The sequence below is a fragment of the Schistocerca nitens genome, chromosome 1, assembly GCF_023898315.1.
Source record: "Schistocerca nitens isolate TAMUIC-IGC-003100 chromosome 1, iqSchNite1.1, whole genome shotgun sequence".
NCBI lineage: Eukaryota > Metazoa > Arthropoda > Insecta > Orthoptera > Acrididae > Schistocerca > Schistocerca nitens.
This window is the reverse complement of record NC_064614.1, coordinates 969,672,817-969,696,425: the sequence shown is the minus strand read 5'-3', so window position 1 is coordinate 969,696,425 and position 23,609 is coordinate 969,672,817. Positions and strand designations below refer to the sequence as shown.

The following is a 23,609-nucleotide window of genomic DNA, read 5'->3' as shown; positions in this document are numbered from 1 at the left end:
CACAGTGACTGGAAATGGTTAATAACTTGGAGACCATTTGCGGCCATTCTGGGAACTAATGTTACCAAACGACGGAATTGTTGTGGATGTTAGTGCGTCATTTCACGGAGCCACAAATGTTCGCGATCTGTTTAAACAACATTCTTGGCAGTTCGAGCGAAAGGCATGGCCACGAGATGACCCGACATAAATCCCATAGAGCATTTATGAGACAATCGAGAGGTCAATTCGTGCACAAAATCCTGCTTCGGCAACACTTTCGCAATTATAGACGGGTGTAGAGGCAGCATAGATCATTATTTCTGCAGGGGACTTCCCAAGATTTTCTGAGTCCGCGCCGTATCGAGTAGCTGCACAACGCCGGTCTAAATGAGGTCTGACACTGTTTTCGGAGGTATCTCATGACTTTTGTCACCTCGGTGTATAGTTGAGAGATATTTGATTCTTCTTGTATTCGTTTCTTTGTTACCTTTGAGGAGAGTACAAAGCTTGGTGATTTAAGAAGAAGTCTTCAGATTACCTTGTTAAGGAACAAGCGGGACCAGGTGTTCATCCTATGGTCTGGGGAGGGAAGTGGGTTCCTAGAGTACCACAGTTCGCGGAAGCGGTTGTAATTATCCCCTGCTCCACCATTTGGCGACCAGTACACTTTTCTCCTTTGAAGGCTAGAAGCCGCTAAGCCACTGTATACCCCTAGGAGATACCTGTGCGTGATGAACTCACCTCCCTGTATACAGATTTAAGCACAGTCTGCCACGGCGCTGCTTGGGTTTTGTGAGAAAATTCGTTGCCTTTCCTTTCATATCTTGTTATCCTGTCAACTGAGTCCTTCCTGCCACTGTCATTAAGCGTGAAGGCCTCTACCAATGAGTGTAGCATGGTTAGCAGACGATACCAACCTCTTGCATGTCAAGATAAGTTCTGTAAGCCAAGTATCGGAAATTTCTGCAGGGTTCCCATGTAGTGACGAAGATAAAAAGCGAAATTCTCGCTGGTCGCTGCAGTAATGGTTGGGTGTCCTCCCCTCCATGTGGACTTTGTGAAGACGTCGTCGCCGGCCGGAGTGGCCGAGAGGTTCTAGGCGCTACAGTCTGAAACCGCGCGACCGCTACGGTCGCAGGTTCGAATCCTGCCTCGGGCATGGATGTGTGTGATGTCCTTAGGTTAGTTAGGTTTGAGTAGTTCCAAGTTCTAGGGGACTGATGACCTCAGAAGTTAAGTCCCATAATGCTCAGAGCCGTTTGAACCATTTTTTTTTTTTTTTTTTTTTTTGAAGGCGTCGGGACCTAGTTTTAGAGGAAGAGAATTTTGGACACTTCTCGTGGGGTAGCCGTTTCTGGCACTGGCCGTCCTGCTGCAGAGAGAGAGGGACTTCTGGCTCTGGCGCCAATTGGGGCTCAGATTTGCCACGATTTGAGTAAGTGTCGCATGTCGCATTAGTGCTGCCCTTTTTCTGAGCAGCTGACAATTTGCGGGATTTGCCGTGCAACTTGTGTTGCCTGATTAATTATTTTGTTTCATGGGCCATGGTATTTAGCATTTGCGAAGGGCACAGATTAGAACTTTTGCGTTTCCCAAGCAGTCTTCCACGTAGATTAGGTACCTCCCTACAGTGTTAGCGGGACATTCACAATTAAATGGGCTTCTAAAGAGGTTTGTGCTTCAGTGTTTTAGGTGGCTGTATGCCCGTTGTATTGGAGCAGTCTCTGGGTCAACGTTACGAAACTTTACGTTCATTTCATTGGAGAGTTAGTCTCAGTCATATTAGCGTGGTATGAATCGAGATCTCAGAGTAAGTAAATAACTTATAAAATTCAGACTATAACTGATCCTGTCCCTTTAAAAACCAATGTAACCTCTGCATTCCTAACTTTTTCTCACTTTCACGGTGCTACGTTGTTAAGCAGCGGCCAACTCTTTTGTTTAAATATTAGATACGAGCGTATTTTGACAAGTGATTATGACTTATGATGTATGAGCATTGCACTGAGGTGGTTATACGAGGGTAAAACCAAAAGTAAGGTCTCGTATTTTTTTATAAGTACATAGACCTGTTTATTTCTACAATTGCTCACATCAGCTTGAACATTTAGCTATTTTTCGACATAATCACAATTTCTGTCGATACATTTTTGTGGACGCTGTGACAGTTTTTGTATGCCCATGTCATACCAGCTCGCCGCCATGTTGTTCAGAAATTTATGAATCTCGTCTTTCACCTCGTCGTCGGAGCTGAATCGATTTCCGGCCAAATGTTCTTTTAACCTAGGTAACAGGTGATAGTCACTGGGCGCCAAGTCAGGACTATAGGGTGGGTGGGTGACTGGGTGATTATGTTCCACTGAAGCTGTTGCAGGAGAGCAACGGTTTGCCGAGCGATGTGTGGGCAAGCATTGTCATGGAGAATGTGTACGCCCTTGCTCAACAGCCCTCTTCCCCGGTTCTGAATTGCCCGTTTCAGTTTTTCAGAGTCTCACAGTACCTCTCAGCGTTAATTGTGGTTCCAGTGGGCATAAAGTCGACCAACAATACTCCTTTCCGATCCCAAAAACGGTTGTCATGACTACCGGCAGACTGTATTTGTTTGAATTTCCGCAGCTTTGGCGAAGAAGGATGCCGCCACTGGCGTGATTGTTGCTTGGTCTCAGGTGTTAAGTGGTATGCCCAGGTTTCGTCACCCGTGACAATTGAGTCCAGAAAGTTGTCCTGTTCGGCTGCAAGGCGGTGAAGAAATGCCGGCAAGCATCAACTCGTTGCCGCATGTGGTCCTCAGTCAGCATGCGTGTGGCACCTATCTTGCGCACACCTTCCGGTAGTTCAATGTTTCCGTTAAAATTCTGTGAGCGGTGCTTCGGGAAACCTCAGGAACCAACGTGCAGAGATCATCCAGGGTGATCCGCCGATGTTTACGGATGCTTTGCTCAACCTTCAACACTGTCTCCCCAGAAATTGACGGTCTCCCGCTCCTTTGTTCGTCATGAATTTCGGTCCGACCAGCTGCAAACACTCTACACCACTTACGAACATTTTTGACATCATGCACGACTCACCATACACTTCCGTCAATTGGCGATGGTTTTCAATCGGCGCAATGCCCTTTGCGTTCAAAAACCGAATAACTGCGCGCAGTTCGCATTTGGCCGTAACATCCAAAGGGAGCTCGATTCTCAACGGCTGCCAACCCAAGACTGGGCGCCTCAGCGTGGCGTGCGCATGTTTACACACAGCACTTTTCATAACAGTGTGACCAACTGCCACACCAACAGAGTTCTGTACTTATAAAAAAATAGGAGACCTTACTTTTGGTATTACCCTCGTACATCTGCTAAAGCCACGTCGTAGAGAGAATAAAGCAAGACAGGAGTGCAGGTTCAGTTTATATCGACGCCAGTCCGGGAGAATCATAACTTGTACAGTTCAATGTTTTTCCTTTGTATCAAGAAACATAATTGCAGGACGTGATTGGAGCGTCACCCCTAAGCGGCACTACCAAAGGAGCCGGTGAACCTACAGGCCAATTCTTTCTCTGTTGGCAGATGAGAGGCTACAGAGCTGCTGCGGTGTTGGCACCTTTGCTGGTGGTGACGGTGATGCTGTCAGCCGTGGAGGGCCAGGTGCCAGCGCTGGGGGCCTGTCCAGACATGCAGACGGTGCCCGGCTTCGACATGGCCAGGGTGAGTAGGATCTTATAATCTTCTCTCACCTCATAGTAGCGCCGACAGTGGTATCTCGTGGAACAACTTGTTTCCTTTTGGAGAAACTTACCAACACACTTTTTTAATTCGTGTCAGAAGCGTCAGATTACAAATTGGAAGGAAAGAAGGAAGTACATGTGGTCCGCGACACTGCACTGAGTGGGGCAGTTAAGGCAAGAACACATGTGTTGGCGCGTCTTGACAACACCACACCTACATGTATACTCCGCAAGCCCCTTAACACCGCAAGGCGGTGGACACATTGTACTAGTATGAAATTTTCACTCTACAGCGGAGTGTGCGCTGATATGAAACTTCCTGGCAGATTAAAACTGTGTGCCGGGCCGAGACTCTCCGCTGTAGAGTGAAAATTTCATTCTAGAAACATCCCCTAGGCTGTGGCTAAGCCATGTCTCCGCAGTATCCTTTCTTCCAGGAGTGCTACTTCTGCAAGGTTCGCAGGAGAGCTTCTGTGAAATTTGGAAGGTAGGAGACGAGGTACTGGCGGAAATAAGGCTGTGAGGACGGGGCGTGAGTCGTGCTTGGATAGCTCAGTTGGTAGAGCACTGGCCCGCGAAAGGCAAAGGTCCCGAGTTCGTGTCTCGGCCCGGCACACAGTTTTAATCTGCCAGGAAGTTTCACATTGTACTAGTGTTGTCAGTTTTCTAGTCTATTCCTGTTCAATAATGGGTGAGCAAATATTATTTATACGACTCAGTTTGAACTCTGATCCCTCCTCTCTTATTTCCATGACCCCTACGTGAGAAAGACAGTTACGGCAGCGCGATGATTGCATCTACGGACTGGGTGTTCCCCTTTTGTGAGATCTGATTTGGATCTTCTTGTCCCTGCCTGCCATCTTTCAAGGTATTTACTGACTCTTTTGATGGTTCCATCCAGCGATGATCTTTTTCAGTCAAGTTCATCTTCATTTTAGGCTGAGTTTAGTGTTCACAGTCCTCAGCTGCTCAGAGAAAGCTACTCCTTGATTTCAGCTTTTCAGCAGCCTCTCAAATGCCTGATAGGGGCTGCTGTACAGATGTGCAGGACTTCATTCTCTCTATGTAGGCAGTTGCCTCCAGTCGAATTGTCGGTGGAATAGTTTAACCAGTTGGTACATTTTATTTGCGGGAGCGAGTTTCAAGCAGTGGGTGACGAGTCTTTAGATCCCATGCGGCGTGTCGTAAACTCGTTTAGACTGGGCGGATTTGTACCCGACGAGGCAGGCGCATTCGCCAGCGGAATGGGAAACTTCCTGTGCTGTTGTTATTACCAATTTCGGCTTAGCATCCCCGTTTGAACCTATAACTTTTCTAAGGTATTGGTTTAATGTCAAGAAACTCAGACATTCTTCTCCATGTAACGTGGAGTCCTCAGGTTGCTTGTCTTTTGTGGAGATAAAAAGCGCAAATCTGCGTTTTTGTGGAATTACGCTTAAGTTGGTAATTTATTAATTAAGAAATATAGGTGAAATTTTTTGCGTCCGTTCAGAATAAGCTACAATTTTCGTAGACCATACCAGCACGAACTGACTGAAACAGATCTTCCCGTGCGTTGTCACACTTCAGTAGTCGCATCTGTGAATGCGTACTTACTTTTCTAGACTCTCTCTGTATATGCGTGTATAAGCTACGTCTTCTTTTTTTTTTTTTTTTTTTTTTTTTTTTTTTTTTTTGTCAAATGTTTGGGCGGAACGACAACAAGTCTCCATGAAAACTATACGATGGGTTTTTGTCCGACTTCAGAATTTTCACAATCAAACGAAGAGTGGGAAATGGACAAATAGGGTATGAAATTGACCAGCGTGAGGTCGTTTTGCAAAAAAATTTAATTGCTTGAAATTAACCAGTCCATAGCGTTCAGTTCGTAAGAAAGCAGCTGCGAGCAGTTTGTCCCGAGTGTCCGAGAGTGTATTTGTCGAATTCTCCGTTATGATTTAAAACAGATCGTTCAACAACTGAAGCAGAAATATTATCAGTTGCGATTAGAATTCTGACAGCAAATTACGACATACAGAAACGAGGACAATGGATTTGCCATTTTCATTTCACAGATTACGTGAATAACGGAACTACCGTTACTGGGCAGACAGCACCTCTAACGAAGTTTATGAACGGCCTTTTATACGACAGCAAGGTGACAGTATCGTGTGCAGTTTCGTCACACGGAGTCACCGGACCGTACTTTTCCGCATATGAAGAGCGATTCCCAGTGATTGTCACTTCGGATCGGTATGTCGAGATGTTGCAATCTTTTGTCATGCCTGCATTGAACAGTATTCCACAACTGTATGAGCCGGCCGATGTGGCCGAGCGGTTCTAGGCGCTTCAGTCTGGAACCGCGCGACCGCTACGGTCGCAGGTTCGAATCCTGCCTCGGGCATGGATGTGCGTGATGTCCTTAGGTTAGTTAGGTTTAAGTAGTTCTAAGTTCTAGGGGACTGATGACCTCAGATGTTAAGTCCCATAGTGCTCAGAGCCACAACTGTATAAAACCTGGTTTGAACAGGGTGGTGCGACATCCCACACTATAAAGTAATCAATCACAGGTGTGCGAGAATTGTTCGGTAACCGTGGCACCTCAACATTCGGTGTCGTTCACTAGCCTCCCTGACCACCAGATTTGTAAGTTTGTGATTTGTTCTTGAGGGGCTACCTTAAGAGTCAGATATACACGAGAAGGTCGCGAAGACAGGATAAATTAAAGGAGAGAATTCATGACGACATTCATGGTATACTAGCAGATATACTGCAACACTCAATGAGAAATCCCAAGAGCGGATTGGAAGAATGCATACGTACAGAAGGATGCTTGCTGTATGCAAGACATAACTTCTAATCATTGGTAATTTTGATTACTGTCTCTTAAAAGGCAAATTTTAGTGGCTCAATTGCTGTCAACACATTTTTGATGCATTTTTAACGTTTTTATTGGCTGTTTCAAAAGTTCCCGTTTTTTTGTGTCGCCCTGCACATGCACAGGGGAAAAAATAGGAAAACGCTGTGCATACTAGGGGAACAAAGAGCTGCATGTATCTGTAAAATTCACGCCGCGCCGTACTAACAGTGTTTTTTTTTTTTATTTTGAGTTTATCAATCTGCCACTGTTTAAACAGCTAGCTGTTTTATTCTCCACTTCTGCCGCAACCTTAAACCACGCCCTCAGTTCCTTTGTGTTTGAACAGTATATTTGAACCTGGATAAATTATTTAATACCAACTAAAAACGCCGTCTCAATGCATTTTTCAAGGTAAGGATGATATGTAGAAAAATGAACGACTGCAGTGTTTTACAAGTGTCAGACATACTTTAACTGGCTCTGCAGAGAGTAGTATCTTTTCTAGATTTCGTATAAGCATCTTAAGAGAAGTTTGTAAGTTGACATTCATTACTCCTCATCACTAACATTTGATTCTCTTATATACCACATACACCGATGAACCGTAGCATTGTGACAACTGCCCACGGTGAGTTTAGCCAGTTAGTGCTGAGAGAACGTGACGCGGTGAGGAGAGTATATAAATGGAGCAGAGACGAGTGAGTTGTAATCCTAGCGATGATACCGACCACAAGAGAGGAAATACACTGGCATAAGCAAATTTCACAAAAGGCAGATTGTTGTGGCCAGAGCATCTCGGAAACAGCGAAGATGGCCGGCTGTTCGCGTGTTACTGTTGTCAGCGTCTGTGGAAAATGGTTGAAGGGTGGTGAAATCACGAGTAGGTGGTAAGGTATTGGACGTCCACTCTTCATCGCAGAACGCGGAGGTCGGTGGCTTGCCCGCTCTGTAACACAGGGGAAACATCGACCTGACGGCAGAGTACAATGATGGTTGAGGCACAATTGTTTCCGAGCACACTGTCAGCACACATTGTCGAACATGGGTCTTCGCAGATAGACGACCCCTACATGTTCGCACATAGTCTCGAGGGGTTTGTCAATTAGGATAAATGGGCAGGGGGTCATCGAGACTGGACTGTGGACAACATTTCGACTCACTGGCTGCCTCTTGTTTTGTATTGCACAAGATCGAATGTCAAGCTCGGATACACCGTCATCCAGGAGAACTTCTTTCGAAGCATGTACAGCGTCACGGACACAGCTGGCGTGGGCAATATTATGGTATCTCGGGTATTCACCTGTACTGCCATGTGACCTGTGGTAGTAATGTACGAGACTATGACAGATGTGGACTACGTGGACATTATTACGGGCCACTTGCATCCCCTCATGCCTGATGTCATCCCCAGTGACGACGGCATTCCAGCGGAATTACTCTTCGTGTCACAAGGCCAGAATCATGATAGAGTGGTTTGAGGGGCCTGATAGAGATGAGTCATTGATGTGTTGACCATCAAATTAGCCTAATCTGAACCCGATGGCAAATATCGTGGACGATGTCAGACGTTGGCTCCACGCTCACAAGATATTGGCCCGTGATTTAATTGAACAGCGCGACGCGTGCAAACTTGTCTACTGCCACTTACCTTCGGAAATCTATCAAGTATTATTCAAGTCCTTGCCACGCTCAATCGATCTGCACTGCGCTTGAAAAGTGAGTCAAGACGCCATTAAGCAAACGGTCGTAATATTTAGGTTGAAGAGTGGTGTACCACTGCATCATAACATTAAAAATTTTAAGAATTACGTAAATTAAAATGTAAGAAAAACATAAGAAAAATGTAAATGTTCGTTTGTTCAAAATCGTCTACCTCCGTAGGTTCTTGACCGATTGCTTTAAAATTTTGACACAACGCTAAATTCTAATATAGGCGTGCTTTTAGGTGCCTGTTTCTTTAATATATGCTATATAATATATATTAAATGTACATGTGCGTGTAAATTTTTGAAATTTTTTTTTGTAACAACGTTTCCCTAATCTTAAATTTATAAAAAAAATTTATTTCACATACGTTAAAAATAGGTGTGTTAAAATATATGCGTATTCCAATGCAACGTTTGTCACAATTTTAAAGCATTCGGTTAAAAACTTTTGGAGATTTGCGATTAGGAACATTTACAGTTTCTGTATAAGTGTATTTGTTTCTTCAAAATCTCAATTTTCAAAAGTTCTTCACGCACTGCTTTGAAATTTTTATACAACTTTGCATTCGATTTCTATCCTGATTTTTTTTTTGTATCTACTTGAACAGTTACAAAAATGTAAATGTTGGTTTGTGCAAATCGTTCGTCTCCGAAAGCTCTTGACCAATTGCTTTGTAATTTTGACACAGCATTGAATTCTAATACTGGCGTGTTTTAGGCACCTAATTGTTTATGTATGCATATTTTAATACATGTAACATATAAATATACATAAGTAATATGTAAATGGACAACATTGTTACGAGAAATATAAAAAGGTACCTTCCGATTTTCTTCGAATTTTAACGAGTTATAAGTATACGCTCATATAACAGCTAAATGGTGTACAGCTACTCACATTAGCATGTACTGCTGAAAAGAATGCTTCAGGAACGGAATATCATTATATGAATTATTAGACTCTATTCTTTGAAATTTTTCTTCAGCGAGTGGGAGGGGGAGATGGACAGAGACAGGAGAGAGACGAAGATTAAGACGTATATCCAATAGCCATACACGTTAGAAACGTATTTAGCAAACAGAAAAGTTGTATTCATGATTATTTGTCTGTGGTTAGAATACTAAACTGAATTTGTAAAAGCAGTAAATAACTCACAAAGTCAGAGAGAAGAGCAAGAAGAGGTGGAGAGATGGCGGCGGGAGTACGTCGACAGAGAAAGGGTGGGACTTGATGAACTGAGTGAGGGGGAGAGAGGGGGAACTGGAGGAGACGGACAGAGAGAGAGATAGAGAGAGCGGAGGGGATGAGAAGATGGACGGGGAGATGGATGGGCAGAGATAGGGGAAGAAGGAGGAGGTATACAAAGAAAGAGGGAGGGGAAGAAGGACAGAGGGGAGAGAAAGAGACTACGACGAATATCCAGTTGCCATACATGTTAGAAACGTGTGCCTTCTCTTTTCTTTCCTTTTCATTTAAGTAGACTGAGCCACAGCCAAGGGTAGCCGGGTACAGCTAGTCGAAAATTATAATTATTTCCATATTGTAAATATTTAAAACTCCTGAACGAACAAAAAGTGTTTTGCGTATAACTTCGTATTATCTCTTTTGCACCTAGGAAGGACTCTATGACACTTGTTTCCATTGTGTTTTATATCAATTATTAGAACCCACATATAACAGTCAAAAAGGTACAAGTAGTCACATAAGCAAGTACTACTGAAAATAAAAGAATGTATCAGAAAAAGAATATCGGTGTATGAATTATTACGTTCTATTTTTTGATATTGCTCTGTAAAGTTTATTCAACTGAGCTTACCTCCTTTTCTGACATGTGGTCCTCATATGACAAATTATTGCTTTGTAGCGTGTTCTTCGAACGTTGCGAACAGGATAACTGCGTCGTTTAAACCCCTGCTCTGTGTTCACAGTACATGGGCCGGTGGTACGAGGCGGAGCGCTACTTCGCGCTGTTCGAGTTTGGCGGCAAGTGCGTCAGCGCCAACTACACCGACTCCGGCGAGGGCCGCGTCGCCATCGTCAACAGGCAGACCAGCTCCATGTCAGTACCTGGCCAGCCCAACCTAAGCTAAGCTAACCCAGTGTAGCTCACCCGGTTAGCCGTGCGGTCTAACGCACTATTTTCCGGGCGGGAAGGCGTGCCTGTCTCCGGCACGAATCCGTCCGGCGGATTAGCGTCGAGGTCTGGTGTGCCGGCCAGTCTGTGGATGGTTTTTAAGGTGGTTTTCCATCTGCCTCGCCGAATGCGGGCTGGTTCTCCGTATTCCGCCTCAGTTATACTATTCGGTGATTACTGCGCAAACACTGTCTCCACGTACGCGTACACCATAATTACTCTACCATGCAAATTTTTGGGGTTACACTAGTCTGGTGTGAGACGTTCCCAGGGGGGGGGGGGGAGGCTAAGGAAATGGGGGGGGGGGATGTCAACTAAAGGCCGAACCGAACAGTAGCCCTGGGTTCGGTGTGGGGCGGCGGTGTGGTGAGTGGACTGCTGTAGCCTGTTGTGGGGTTGTGAACCACTGAGGGCTACGGCGGGGACGAAGCCTCTCCGTCGTTTCTAGATCCCCAATTCAACACAATACAATACATCCCAGTATACTGCTCTGCTGCGGCCTTAATCTTTACAAAGATATTGACACACATCAAAAAAAGCTTTGCATCACCCCGGTTCCCAGAACCCTGTCATCTTCACAACAACAGCACCAGTACGTACATTTCTCTGTCAAAGGTATCAGAACGGTTTTGGCTTATAACTTTCGACTCATTCGTTACCGGTACAGGGGCCTTAGACTGATACCCTCTTCTCTATCATCTCAGAATGTAACATCATTATGGAATCACCCTGTATATACACGCTTCACAACCCCCGGCGTTTATAGCTTTGACGCTGTGTAGCGTCTTTGGATGACGGTTATCGACATAAAATTTTATCAACTAAGTCCACTACACAACCTCTAGAAGATTGTAACATGAATTGTGACACATCCCATACACACTCCTGGAAATTGAAATAAGAACACCGTGAATTCATTGTCCCAGGAAGGGGAAACTTTATTGACACATTCCTGGGGTCAGATACATCACATGATCACACTGACAGAACCACAGGCACATAGACACAGGCAACAGAGCATGCACAATGTCGGCACTAGTACAGTGTATATCCACCTTTCGCAGCAATGCAGGCTGCTATTCTCCCATGGAGACGATCGTAGAGATGCTGGATGTAGTCCTGTGGAACGGCTTGCCATGCCATTTCCACCTGGCGCCTCAGTTGGACCAGCGTTCGTGCTGGACGTGCAGACCGCGTGAGACGACGCTTCATCCAGTCCCAAACATGCTCAATGGGGGACAGATCCGGAGATCTTGCTGGCCAGGGTAGTTGACTTACACCTTCTAGAGCACGTTGGGTGGCACGGGATACATGCGGACGTGCATTGTCCTGTTGGAACAGCAAGTTCCCTTGCCGGTCTAGGAATGGTAGAACGATGGGTTCGATGACGGTTTGGATGTACCGTGCACTATTCAGTGTCCCCTCGACGATCACCAGTGGTGTACGGCCAGTGTAGGAGATCGCTCCCCACACCATGATGCCGGGTGTTGGCCCTGTGTGCCTCGGTCGTATGCAGTCCTGATTGTGGCGCTCACCTGCACGGCGCCAAACACGCATACGACCATCATTGGCACCAAGGCAGAAGCGACTCTCATCGCTGAAGACGACACGTCTCCATTCGTCCCTCCATTCACGCCTGTCGCGACACCACTGGAGGCGGGCTGCACGATGTTGGGGCGTGAGCGGAAGACGGCCTAACGGTGTGCGGGACCGTAGCCCAGCTTCATGGAGACGGTTGCGAATGGTCCTCGCCGATACCCCAGGAGCAACAGTGTCCCTAATTTGCTGGGAAGTGGCGGTGCGGTCCCCTACGGCACTGCGTAGGATCCTACGGTCTTGGCGTGCATCCGTGCGTCGCTGCGGTCCGGTCCCAGGTCGACGGGCACGTGCACCTTCCGCCGACCACTGGCGACAACATCGATGTACTGTGGAGACCTCACGCCCCACGTGTTGAGCAATTCGGCGGTACGTCCACCCGGCCTCCCGCATGCCCACTATACGCCCTCGCTCAAAGTCCGTCAACTGCACATACGGTTCACGTCCACGCTGTCGCGGCATGCTACCAGTGTTAAAGACTGCGATGGAGCTCCGTATGCCACGGCAAACTGGCTGACACTGACGGCGGCGGTGCACAAATGCTGCGCAGCTAGCGCCATTCGACGGCCAACACCGCGGTTCCTGGTGTGTCCGCTGTGCCGTGCGTGTGATCATTGCTTGTACAGCCCTCTCGCAGTGTCCGGAGCAAGTATGGTGGGTCTGACACACCGGTGTCAATGTGTTTTTTTTCCATTTCCAGGAGTGTATGTTCACGTCTTGGATGTAATCGATATCCTTGACGAAAGAAGTACAAATAATTAATCTTTGATGAAAGCGTGAATAACTGCAGTATTCTGTCCATTTTACCTTTTTGAACAATAAAGGAAAACAGTAATGATGATCAGAATACTAAACCCATGTACTCGACTTAACAAATGGACTAAACTGTGAAGTATTTGAGAAATACATAAATAATTATGCTTCTCACAAAACGGTCTATCTTATGAAAGCATTATGCTTCATCACTGTACATTTACATCAAAATGATAGAAACTACACAATTCGCAATTTCGATCTGTTTGGATGGTGTTCTGAATTATAGTGTATCGGGTTCTCCTATTATTGACGAAAAAGGATGTCTATTGAACAGCTCCATTACAATAGCGATATGAATAAATCACGTTGAAAATATTAGCGATTTAAATTGTGTTCAATATTTTAATCTCTTATGCCTTCATTTCGTTAAATCATAAATTATATAGGAGAATTTTATGCAGTTAAACAATAAACATTAAAAGCTTGTTTTTAGAAAACTGCTCTGCAATGCTTATCCTTGTTGCTATAAAATATCCCTTGCTGTGAGACTTCGCAGAGATTCAAGGTATGGGTATGTCGATTATAAACACGGCTCTGGTCTAGAGGCAGCCGTCACAGTGCCCCACTCTCTGCGATAATTGAAAATTACTCTGTCTTCCGAAAATATGACGAAAACAATGTGAAAGTCACTTATGATATATATCTCTGTAGTGTCTTTAGGCATTTCAAATTATATTCTTAATTTTAATTAGCCCCGAGGTAATGTTAACAGTTCTGATACGGGTGAAAGTTTCCCGTCTGGGAACAGCTTCAAACTTATCAAATCATACTAAGAATATTACTGAACGCCTGAAACATATGTTGTAACTCAATACCAAAATATCGTACATGGCTCGGAAACGGACCTTTCTAGAATTGCGTATCGCATTGTGTTTTCTATATGTAAGCTGAGGATTTTGTTATTTTGCCAATATTTTATTCATGAGAAGTATCTCCTACAAAAATCATGTAAAAAGTTCTGAAATTCACATGTGGTATTCATCTCTGTAGTTTTTATACTCTACAAGCATATAGAAATATATTATTAATTTGAAATAGCGCCAGAGTTAAACGACTGGCAGAATTTTCGCGTCCGGAAAAGTTTCCGAATTGAGGATTAGCAGGCACAACGATTTTCTTCAATGGAGGCGGAAACGCAACGGCAGCTGATAATACAAAAGTGGGTTGCCACTGGTATTTTGCTGGCGGAGGCAGCCCAGTCCTCTAGCTGTCAAATGCAGACTACTATAAGTAAGACTGTAAAACGAGAGATAAGATGCTGGTGGTAGTGGTGGTGATGGGAGTGGTGATGATGATGACTGTGATCCATTGTGATGATGATGATGATGATGACTGTGATCCACTAACGCTAGAAGTGAGGGTGGCGGTGACAGTTCTACCACCTGTTTTCTACGGTTACTTTTATCCCTACGGTAGCTTTGGCAAGCAGTTCACTTGGATTTACAATACACAGGAATCGCTCTTATCAGAATGTGGTTCAATTACATCCAGAATAGGTTTCGGTAACAGATCACTATGTAGTTTCGATTACAATTCTCCTCACCAGTGTGCTACTACATTGCTGCCCATCCTATGTCATTATAATAAAAGCATCTCGTCGGCCTTTAGCAATGCAAAGAAACCAAATGCAATGCACAGACTCTTGAGTTTGCAGCATTCTGTTCGATATCCTGTACAACACTGTTTCTCCAGTGCATCGTTCACCATTAGTCATCAGTCATTCGTTATTTGTCCATTGTTAAAATATTCTTCAATTTCGTAAGCTAGAGTACCCTTTATATTACTTATGAGTAGAAGAATATGCACATACATCATTCAGGTTCAACACAGGAACTAATGAAAGGGGAGAAGGCTCTGTACATTCCTGGTGCCTAGAGAAGTACGTCAATGGTAAAACTGGGATCTCGATTCCTCCTTCCTCCCTCTCCCTCCTCCCTGTTGCCCCCCTCCCCATCCTCTCCAGCCCCCGCTCCGCAATCCTCACCCCGCCCTTTATCATTGTTTTACACCACTGGACTCTTTCCGTAACGAAGCTGTATTTGAGGAGCTCTTCGCCTCCATCCTAACAAGATGTTTACTTGTATAATCGGGAAACTGATCTTTCTTTGTACAAATAAGGAAGGAAGATCAATGGTGAACCTTAGGCCGACAGTGAAATCACCGGAGATGAATTACAATGCTTGGACGCCCCTGGTGTAAAGCAATGTGACTTACGACACGTGCATTACTGTGGGCATGTGGACCCAGTCTGTTATAATAGCTCACAATTACAAGACATCAGATAGTGACCCTTTATGCAGATTGTATCACTGCAACTGCGCCTGCTGCGTCAGCAACACCACCTACCTTTCCTGCTGAAAGGTCATGCAAAAAACACGGAATACAGTACAGTACCTGATACTAGTTTTCAAATTGCTGATGCTTATGGCAAGTGGTATGTTCCGCACTGAATGACTGTAGATAAACGCCATAAAATCGCCTAAATAGATGACTGGTAAGGAAATGTAAATCCATATAACTGACTCTAATAAATGATAAAATCATAATTGTACGTGTAATATTAACGCTGTGAAAATACGTGGCACACGGAGCTCCAACACTTAAGAAAATTCAAACAAGATAAATTCCATAAAAGTCGCAAAACATTGGCAAAAGTTCGCTGGTAGGTAATGCAATAAACCTGACTGTCCTACTAATCAGATGCATTAATACCAAACAGATTCTGTACCGACCCTCGAAACATACTGTCGTCACAAAGACACAAAGACCGGTCTCACGAGTGAGGCACACATTCAGACCATGAAAATTTCAATAAATTCGCAATGTTAATCAAGAAAATAATTACGCATGAACCAACCATTACCCGTGAATGATTAACAAAGTCGTATAGCAAGTATGCTCTTCCTGCACAAAGACATCCTACATCTTTCCACTACACCGTTCAACAGCTAGCAGCACGCAGCACCAGACTCCAAAAAATCTCTTTCTCCAAGCATTCCAGGGCAGAAAGGCGCTTAGTCACACTCGCGACCCAGCAGTCCCAGTGAGATCGGCTCATCCAGAACTCGAAGATCAGTTCCTGAATACCTTACAAGCTGACCCAAAGATAACTACGTTGTGTGCTATCGGCATAGTGCAAATGCAAAAGATAACTTGCAAGTTGCTGTGGAAAATGCATTTATTTGTCTTCTCGTTGTTTATTTGTTTCCTAATGATTGAGTTAATTATTTTTTTAAGGAGCAGCGAGGTCTCTGCGAATATTTAAAGTAATCTTAAGTTTTATAAACACAATGTTCAAAATTTAATTTTTTTCCTAGATTTATTACACTAGACCAAGTGTAAAGTTTTCAGAGAGTCCAAGCATGAAAAACGCATCGTGTTTAGAAGCAAGGGGAGGACATTCAAAACATTAAACAGAGTTTCTTACTTGTGAACTTCATAAAACGTTCATTCGTAAATAGTTCGAAACAGAAAGATGTTCTTGCATGTGTATGTACGGTTCATATTTTGGAATGAGAAATTTGCCTCCGTAGTACGTAAATGTATTCATGTTAACACTGCATTTAATAAGCCAGGAAGACCAATTCAAAACCTTACCACATTGTGCCATGCACGCAACATGACCTTGTTAGAAAAGAGACACAAAATTGATTTTCACTGTCCTATGCTAGCACACAGCGCAGGTACACGGAGTTGCTGGACTTGATAGTAAACAAACAGAAACACAAGGAAAATGTCATTCTGTCGACCGTCTTCAATTCAAGTTTTGTCTGAATATAGTGTACATCAACAAAGAAAAGATAGAAACGTCTGTGGGAAAAGATAGAAACGTCTGTGGAGAATACAAGTTAGCATTTGTGTGAATGGTGCACTATGGTGCGTTTTTGAGTAGTTCTTGAGGAGAGCAAGTGGATCATCGAATAAAAGAGCTGTGCTGTTAAAAAAGCCGTACTAGTATTAATATATTCACAAAGAATAAAGGTACAAAAAAAGCTGTTATGCTAGTTAATGTCCCCCTGGTACCTAAATAACGTTTGTCTGGTATATTTTTGTCATTCTTCTGGAGGAAAAGTTATTTGGGATGGTCAAGATAAATGAGACAATGTGTATGTTACCATGTAATCACATAAGTACCTTATCATTTAAATCGGAAGAAACTAGTGACACGTATATTATGTAAATGTCTCTTTCAGTCCTTGCTTAACGGGTAAAGTGAAAATACAGTTTCACACCTGTACGTTCAGCTAGCTGTAATTTAATCAAGTAGTACGATTCTGTATATGCTCTAAACCCTTGTGACGTTATAACTGATGCAGTACATTCAATAAAATCGCCAACGCAAATACTCAGGTATCACTGTAAATTTCTAAATGGAACACATTTTCAGAACTGGTATACGATCAACGATTGAGGGTGAGGTTCGGATCCTGGGCCGCACGGATGACTCCAAGCTCAACGTCCGATTTCCATCCCTGCCAGGTACGTAGGACGTTGTATATACGTTACTATCCTATGTGAAATAATCTGATTCTATTATTTATTACTGATTTGAAGATAGTCCTTAAAATTGCCGTCGATCTAACACGCATAATGTAAATTTTTATCTGTCGTAACACCTTTTTTTGTTATCAAGGATTTTGCTGCCCCCGAGTTATAACGCTATTAGAATTAATTTTATTTTAAAATTATTCAGTTGATCGGAGCTTAATTTTTGTTTAATAGATGTTATTATTGGAAGTGCTTTTTGTTCCATAGTGCTGAATTTGTAAGCGCCTTTCATTGCATGGTGGTTTCCGGTCACTCAATTGCATCTTCTACACTACGGTTGTCTAAAAACTTTTGCATCTTTATATGTCACAGCTTTGTTGAACTAATGCACAACAGGGGTGACATTATGCTAATTCCGAATTACTTCTTTCTCTGTTTTAAACCGACCACTATATTTAACACGTAGGCATTTTAGTTGTGTCGCAATTTATCGCACACTTAACAAACTATGTGCGTTCCCACGTATGGGAACACGCTAGACTTTGCTTAACAGAAAGCTCTATGCTTCAGTTAGCTGCCTTCCCCGAACTATTACATCTCTGAAAGAAAAACTGAGAATGATTTCTTACTTTATTTTTGCGACACAACGTAGTTTATTACTAGAAAGAAGTTGGAAGTTGATCGTTCACTTTCAGTATTATTTCCATAGAAATAAGTAACAGCTCCAAATAAGGAAAAAAATCATAGTTAAATTATTATCTGCCATTTTTCTCTGTGCATGTGCCCTGGTTGGATTATTTAATAATAAATCGTCTCACGTTACTATTAGTTTATTGCTTCCGTTACGACTGTAGGTGCGATTCGATTGCCGGCCATTGCACAATAATATCAGTGACCAGTCCAGTGGGACTCCTTTAATGTAACTGAACGCCGTCATTTCCAGTGGCTCGTCTGTGGTCGCGTGACAGCAGAGACACCGTAGTGACAGCACCTTGACTACACTGCGCGTGGCCGCATGCAGGTGTTGTGTGTGTGTGTGTGTGTGTGTGTGTGTGTGTGTGTGTGTGTGTGAGCCGGCCGCGGTGGCCGAGCGGTTCTAGGCGCTTCTGTCCGGAACCGCGCTGCTGCTGCGGTCGCTAGTGGTAGCATGCATTTTGTAGATGCCTTCTGGAGCACTGTTCAGTTTGTTTTTACCTTCAGTGTAGTACTTAAGATAAAGTTTTCTTCATTACAATGATGGATTCTTGTGTATCAAAAGATGTGTGAATGCAACTTCCACAGCAGTAAGAATATTAAATAATTTGCGTACATATTTTTGAAACGTTAAGACGTATGATCGTGCTCAGAGAGTTTGAGGCAATAGAATGTTAACAGCTAATTAACTACAAGAGTTTAATCATTAATTAACTTTTTGTACTGTTTATGTTATTCGGTACTTGTTCTAGATTAAGCAAAAGTCATAAAAGGTAAACAATTATTTTCTGTAAAAGCCGGACATTGTGGACATAAACAGATGTCATTTATAACAAAACATTTTACAAGCGTTGTTAAGAAATCGTCAGGAAACTAATACTTCCTGCCAAACTATTTTTCCAGGGAGCACCTGATGAAGATCACAACGAGTCGCGTTCTCTAAATATCTTGAATGAATGATCTGATATCGGACGCAATCCCGACAAGCCAAGATGTAATTTTTTCTTTCTTCTTTTATGGAAGCGGCAAACTAAAAGGTTCACATACAACAAAAACGGACTATCACCAAAGACCTGTAATTCTATGACCCGTAAAACGGAAAGAAGGGAGATTAGGGTTTAACAATCCGTCGACATCAGAATCAATAGAGACGCAGCACAAGTTCGGAATGTTTCAAGGATAAGGAAGGAAATCGGCCTTGCCCTTTTAAGGTGCCATCCCGGCATTTACCTGGAGCAATTTAGAAAAAAATGACGGAAAACCTAAATCAGGATGACCAGATGCTGAGTTAAAATTCCGTCCTTCCGAACGTGAATACAGAGAGCTTAACCACTACGTCATCTCGCTCGGTTCTTGTAAAAATAACAGTTCAATGTTTCACCTGGCCATATGTAAAAATAATAAGCACTGCATTAATATTAGGAATTTCGGAGTAATTAGGCTAACTGCACTATAGAAACTCTGCTATCTGCTCTGTGTCACATGACACCAATTGTGTCGCGCATGCGCCGCCGAGTGTGTAGAGCCACGTGTTGCCTTTGTTGCAGTCACGTTTACGGCGCCGTACTGGATCCTCGACACAGACTACGACAGCTTCGCCGTCGTGTGGTCGTGCACCAACTTCGGGCTCTTCAGCATACGTAAGTATTTGTCATAGTCAACATGACACTGAAACGAACCTTAAAGGCTTCTACTATGTTACTAGTTCTAAACTTCGCCCGTCCCTCACGCTTTATTTTTTGTCATCGAACCAAAAATTAAATATAAAATTTTCTCCTTCTCCTGTTGAGTGATTTCTAGAAATTTCACTGTTATGCTACACGAGACACTGCCCAGTTGAGGCTGCTCTGAACTCCTGAAGTCTTTTTCACTAATATTATAAAATAATTTTCTGTTATTTACAGCCTTCTAAGACTGAGGTTTAAGTGATGTGTCAAGCGAATGGGAAGTCCGCGGAAAAAGAGACACCTGTCTTTCCCAAAATAAGTCTTGAACATTCGTTATAATAAGTGGACAAAATTCCTCCAATTAGAATAGAGCCTACGGCTTTCTTTGTAGGAAGGCTACAATTATTAACTTTAACACTTTCGTGCTGAAAGAAAAGGTAGTTCGGGCTGTTTGGCGAAGAGTTTATCAAGTACGTATATTTTCTCGACTAACACTTTACTAGTCCACAGAGAAATTTCTCTACCGGCATAATATTCCCGATTAGAATTTCACTTGTTAAGTGTTAGAAAAGTTACGTCCACACTATAATGACATTACATTGACATCATAATTTTACTCTTATCACCTACATATCTTAGAATGTGTCCTATCAACCGATACCATCTTGTCTCCCCAATTCTATTCAGTACCTCCTCGTTAGTTACATTATGAATCCACCTAATCTTCAGCATAGTTCTACAGCACCACATTTCAAAAGACCTAAGCCGAAACAAGGCCCTGGGAGTAGACAACATTCCATTAGAACTACTAATAGCCTTGGGAGAGCCAGCCTTGACAAAACTCTACCAACTGGTGAGCAAGATGTATGAGACAGGCGAAATACCCTCAGACTTCAAGAAGAATATAATAATTCCAATCCCAAAGAAAGCAGGTGTTGACAGATGTGAAAATTACCGAACTATCAGTTTAATAAGCCACGGCTGTAAAATACTAACACGAATTCTTTACAGACGAATGGAAAAACTGGTAGAAGCCGTCCTCGGGGAAGATCAGTTTGGATTCCGTAGAAATGTTGGAACACGTGAGGCAATACTAATCCTACGACTTACCTTAGAAGAAAGATTAAGGAAAGGCAAACCTACGTTTCTAGCATTTGTAGACTTAGAGAAAGCTTTTGACAATGTTGCTAAGAATACTCTCTTCCCAATTCTTAAGGTGACAGGGGAAATAATACAGGAACGCAAGGCTATTTACAATTTGTACAGAAACCAGATGGCAGTTATAAGGGAGGCAGTGGTTGGGAAGGGAGTGAGACGGGGTTGTAGCCTACCCCCGATGTTATTCAATCTGTCTATTGAGCAAGGAGAAAAGGAAACAAAAGAAAAAAATCGGAGTAGGAATTAAAATCCATGGAGAAGAAATAAAAACTTTGAGGTTCGCCGATGACATTGTAATTCTGTCAGAGACAGCAAAGGACCTGGAAGAGCAGCTGAACGGAATGGACAGTGTCTTGAAAGGAGGATATAAGATGAACATCAACAAAAGCAAAACGAGGATAATGCAATGTAGTCGAATTAAATCGGATGATGCTGATGGTAGTAGATTAGGAAATGAGACGCTTAAAGTAGTAAATGAGTTTTGCTATTTAGGGAGCGAAGTAACTGATGATGGTCGAAGTAGAGAGGATGTAAAATGTAGACTGGCAATGGCAAGGAGAGCGTTTCTGAAGAAGAGATATTTTTTAACATCGAGTATAGATTTAAGTGTCAGGAAGTCTTTTCTGAAAGTATTTGTATGGAGTGTAGCCATGTATGGAAGTGAAACGTGGACGATAAATAGCTTAGACAAGAAGAGATAGAAGCTTTCGAAATGTGGTGCTACAGAAGAATGCTGAAGATTAGATAGGTAGATCACATAACTAATGAGGAGGTATTGAATAGAATTGGGGAGAAGAGAAACTTGTGGCACTAGAAGAAGGGATCGGTTGGTAGGACATATTCTGAGGCATGAAGGGATTACCAATTTAGTGTTGGAGGGCAGCATGGAGGGTAAAAATCGTAGATGGAGACCAAGAGATGAATACACTAAACAGATTTAGAAGGATGTAGGTTGCAGCAGGTACTGGGAGATGAAGAAGCTTGCACAGGACAGAGTAGCATGGAGAGCTGCATCAAACCAGTCTCTGGACTGAAGACCACACAAACAAGAACTACTCTGTTCTTGTCTAAATGGTTTCTCATCCATGTCTCATTTCAATACATGATTACACTCAAGAACAAAAACCTTCAAAGAATACTTCCTAACAATTAAGTACCATTCGATGTTGACAAATTTCTCTTCTTTATAAATGCTTTTCTTGACATTGTCGGTCTACATTTTATGTCCTGTCTCCACTTCGGCCATCGTCAGTTACTTTGTTGCCCAAATAGCAAAACTCATCTACTATTTTAAGTGTCTTATTTCCTAATGTAATTAAGTCAGTATCACCTTATTTAATTCTACTTCGTTGCATTATCGTTATTCTGCTTTTGTTGATGTTCATCTTATATCCTCCTTTCAAAACACTGTCCATTCCGTTCAAATGCTCTTCCAAGTCCTTTGCTGTCTGTGACAGAATTAAAATGTCATCGGCATACCTCAAAATTTTTATTTCTTCTACCAGCACTTTAATTCCGACTTTTCTTCGGTTTCCTTTACTGCCTCCTCCGTGTACAGATTGAATAACATGGGAGATTGGCTTCGGCCCCGTCTCCCTACCTTCTCAACCAGTGCTTCCCTTTTTTTCTGTACAAACTGTAGATAACCTTTCGCTACCTGTATTTTACCCCTGTTCAGATTCCCGGCTTGAATCCAACGGAACGCCCTTGGAGTGAGTTAGATCCTCGACGTCGCTGCAGATACCAGTGTCTGCCATCACTACCTTCTTTGATTTCTATTTTTGAACTAGCATGGGCTGCCAATCCTCCAAAGACCGTCAGAGACCCTCTCTTCAGATGTTTCCAGGAAACTTCACGCCCTCGTAAAGGCGAAAAGTGTACACACCTCATATTAGTGTCCACTAATAGGGGTCGGGCTACCTGCGAGTTAGTCGTTCACTGTTTGTGTAGCTAACGGCAAATCCCCTGTCGGCAGGTAACGCTTGGATCCTGACACGCGACCGCTTCCCGACGCTGGAGGTGATGGAGCGCGCCTACTCTGCCGTGGACCGCCACGGCGTCTCCAGGGCGTTCTTCATCCGGACCGACCAGAGGAATTGCCCCAGCGTCTACTGAGCTCGCGGCCGCTTCACGCCGTGCCAGCGTCCTGGATTCACTGCATGAACTGGCCAATCTTATGACTCCCTTGAGGAAAATAGCCCATATGTATTCCGAAAGACTATAGGGAACGTCTGTCTACAAAGATACGCGTCGCTACGCTTTGGACTACATCTTTCAATCTGTGATCTGACTGTTTAGGTTCGAAGACCATGGTCTATTTGGAGAAATATTATAATTAGGTCTTTTTCCTGAAGTCCACGGTCTAGTTGGAGAAATGTTATAATCAGTTTTTTTTCTTGGTTTATTTAAAGAGAATGGCGGTGCAATTCATTTCGTACCGCAGCGCCTCGCCTTTCCGACTGTCAGGTCCATAAAAGTTTCAAATGATTGTAAACCGAATCTATAACGTATTTCGTGCACAAGTACATCGTCCTAAGGGTTTAAATTTTTTTAGTGATAGTGAATGTTTTGGAAGCATATGCTTCACTTCTGAAGAGGATCTACGTCTCTTAATTTCTTCCAATATTGTATGATTTTAAATGTATTGTTCCACTAGAAAAGCAGTTCCCACCATTCGTGGTAGCTGTTTACATGCTACAACGTCTTTCTAAATGTGAGAAATATCACGTCATCATAGCAGACAGATTAAACTTTCGTTAGCGTTGCTGCAACAGATCTATTTCAAATACACGCGCATAGTTATTTTTATTGTAAATA

General features: G+C 43.1%; 1 protein-coding gene across 1 annotated transcript in view; it reads left to right on the top strand.

Annotated features, from left to right (window-relative positions):
* LOC126237640 (apolipoprotein D-like) overlaps positions 1-23,155 on the top strand; it is a 48,707-nt gene extending 25,552 nt beyond the window's left edge. Inside the window, exons 2-6 of the mRNA XM_049947739.1 lie at positions 3,537-3,674; positions 10,169-10,299; positions 17,174-17,265; positions 19,515-19,607; positions 22,768-23,155. Of these exons, the coding sequence (XP_049803696.1) occupies positions 3,537-3,674; positions 10,169-10,299; positions 17,174-17,265; positions 19,515-19,607; positions 22,768-22,907 (594 nt within the window). The 3' untranslated portion in view covers positions 22,908-23,155. The remainder of the gene's footprint in view (positions 1-3,536; positions 3,675-10,168; positions 10,300-17,173; positions 17,266-19,514; positions 19,608-22,767) is intronic.
* The last annotated feature ends 454 nt before the right edge of the window (positions 23,156-23,609 follow it).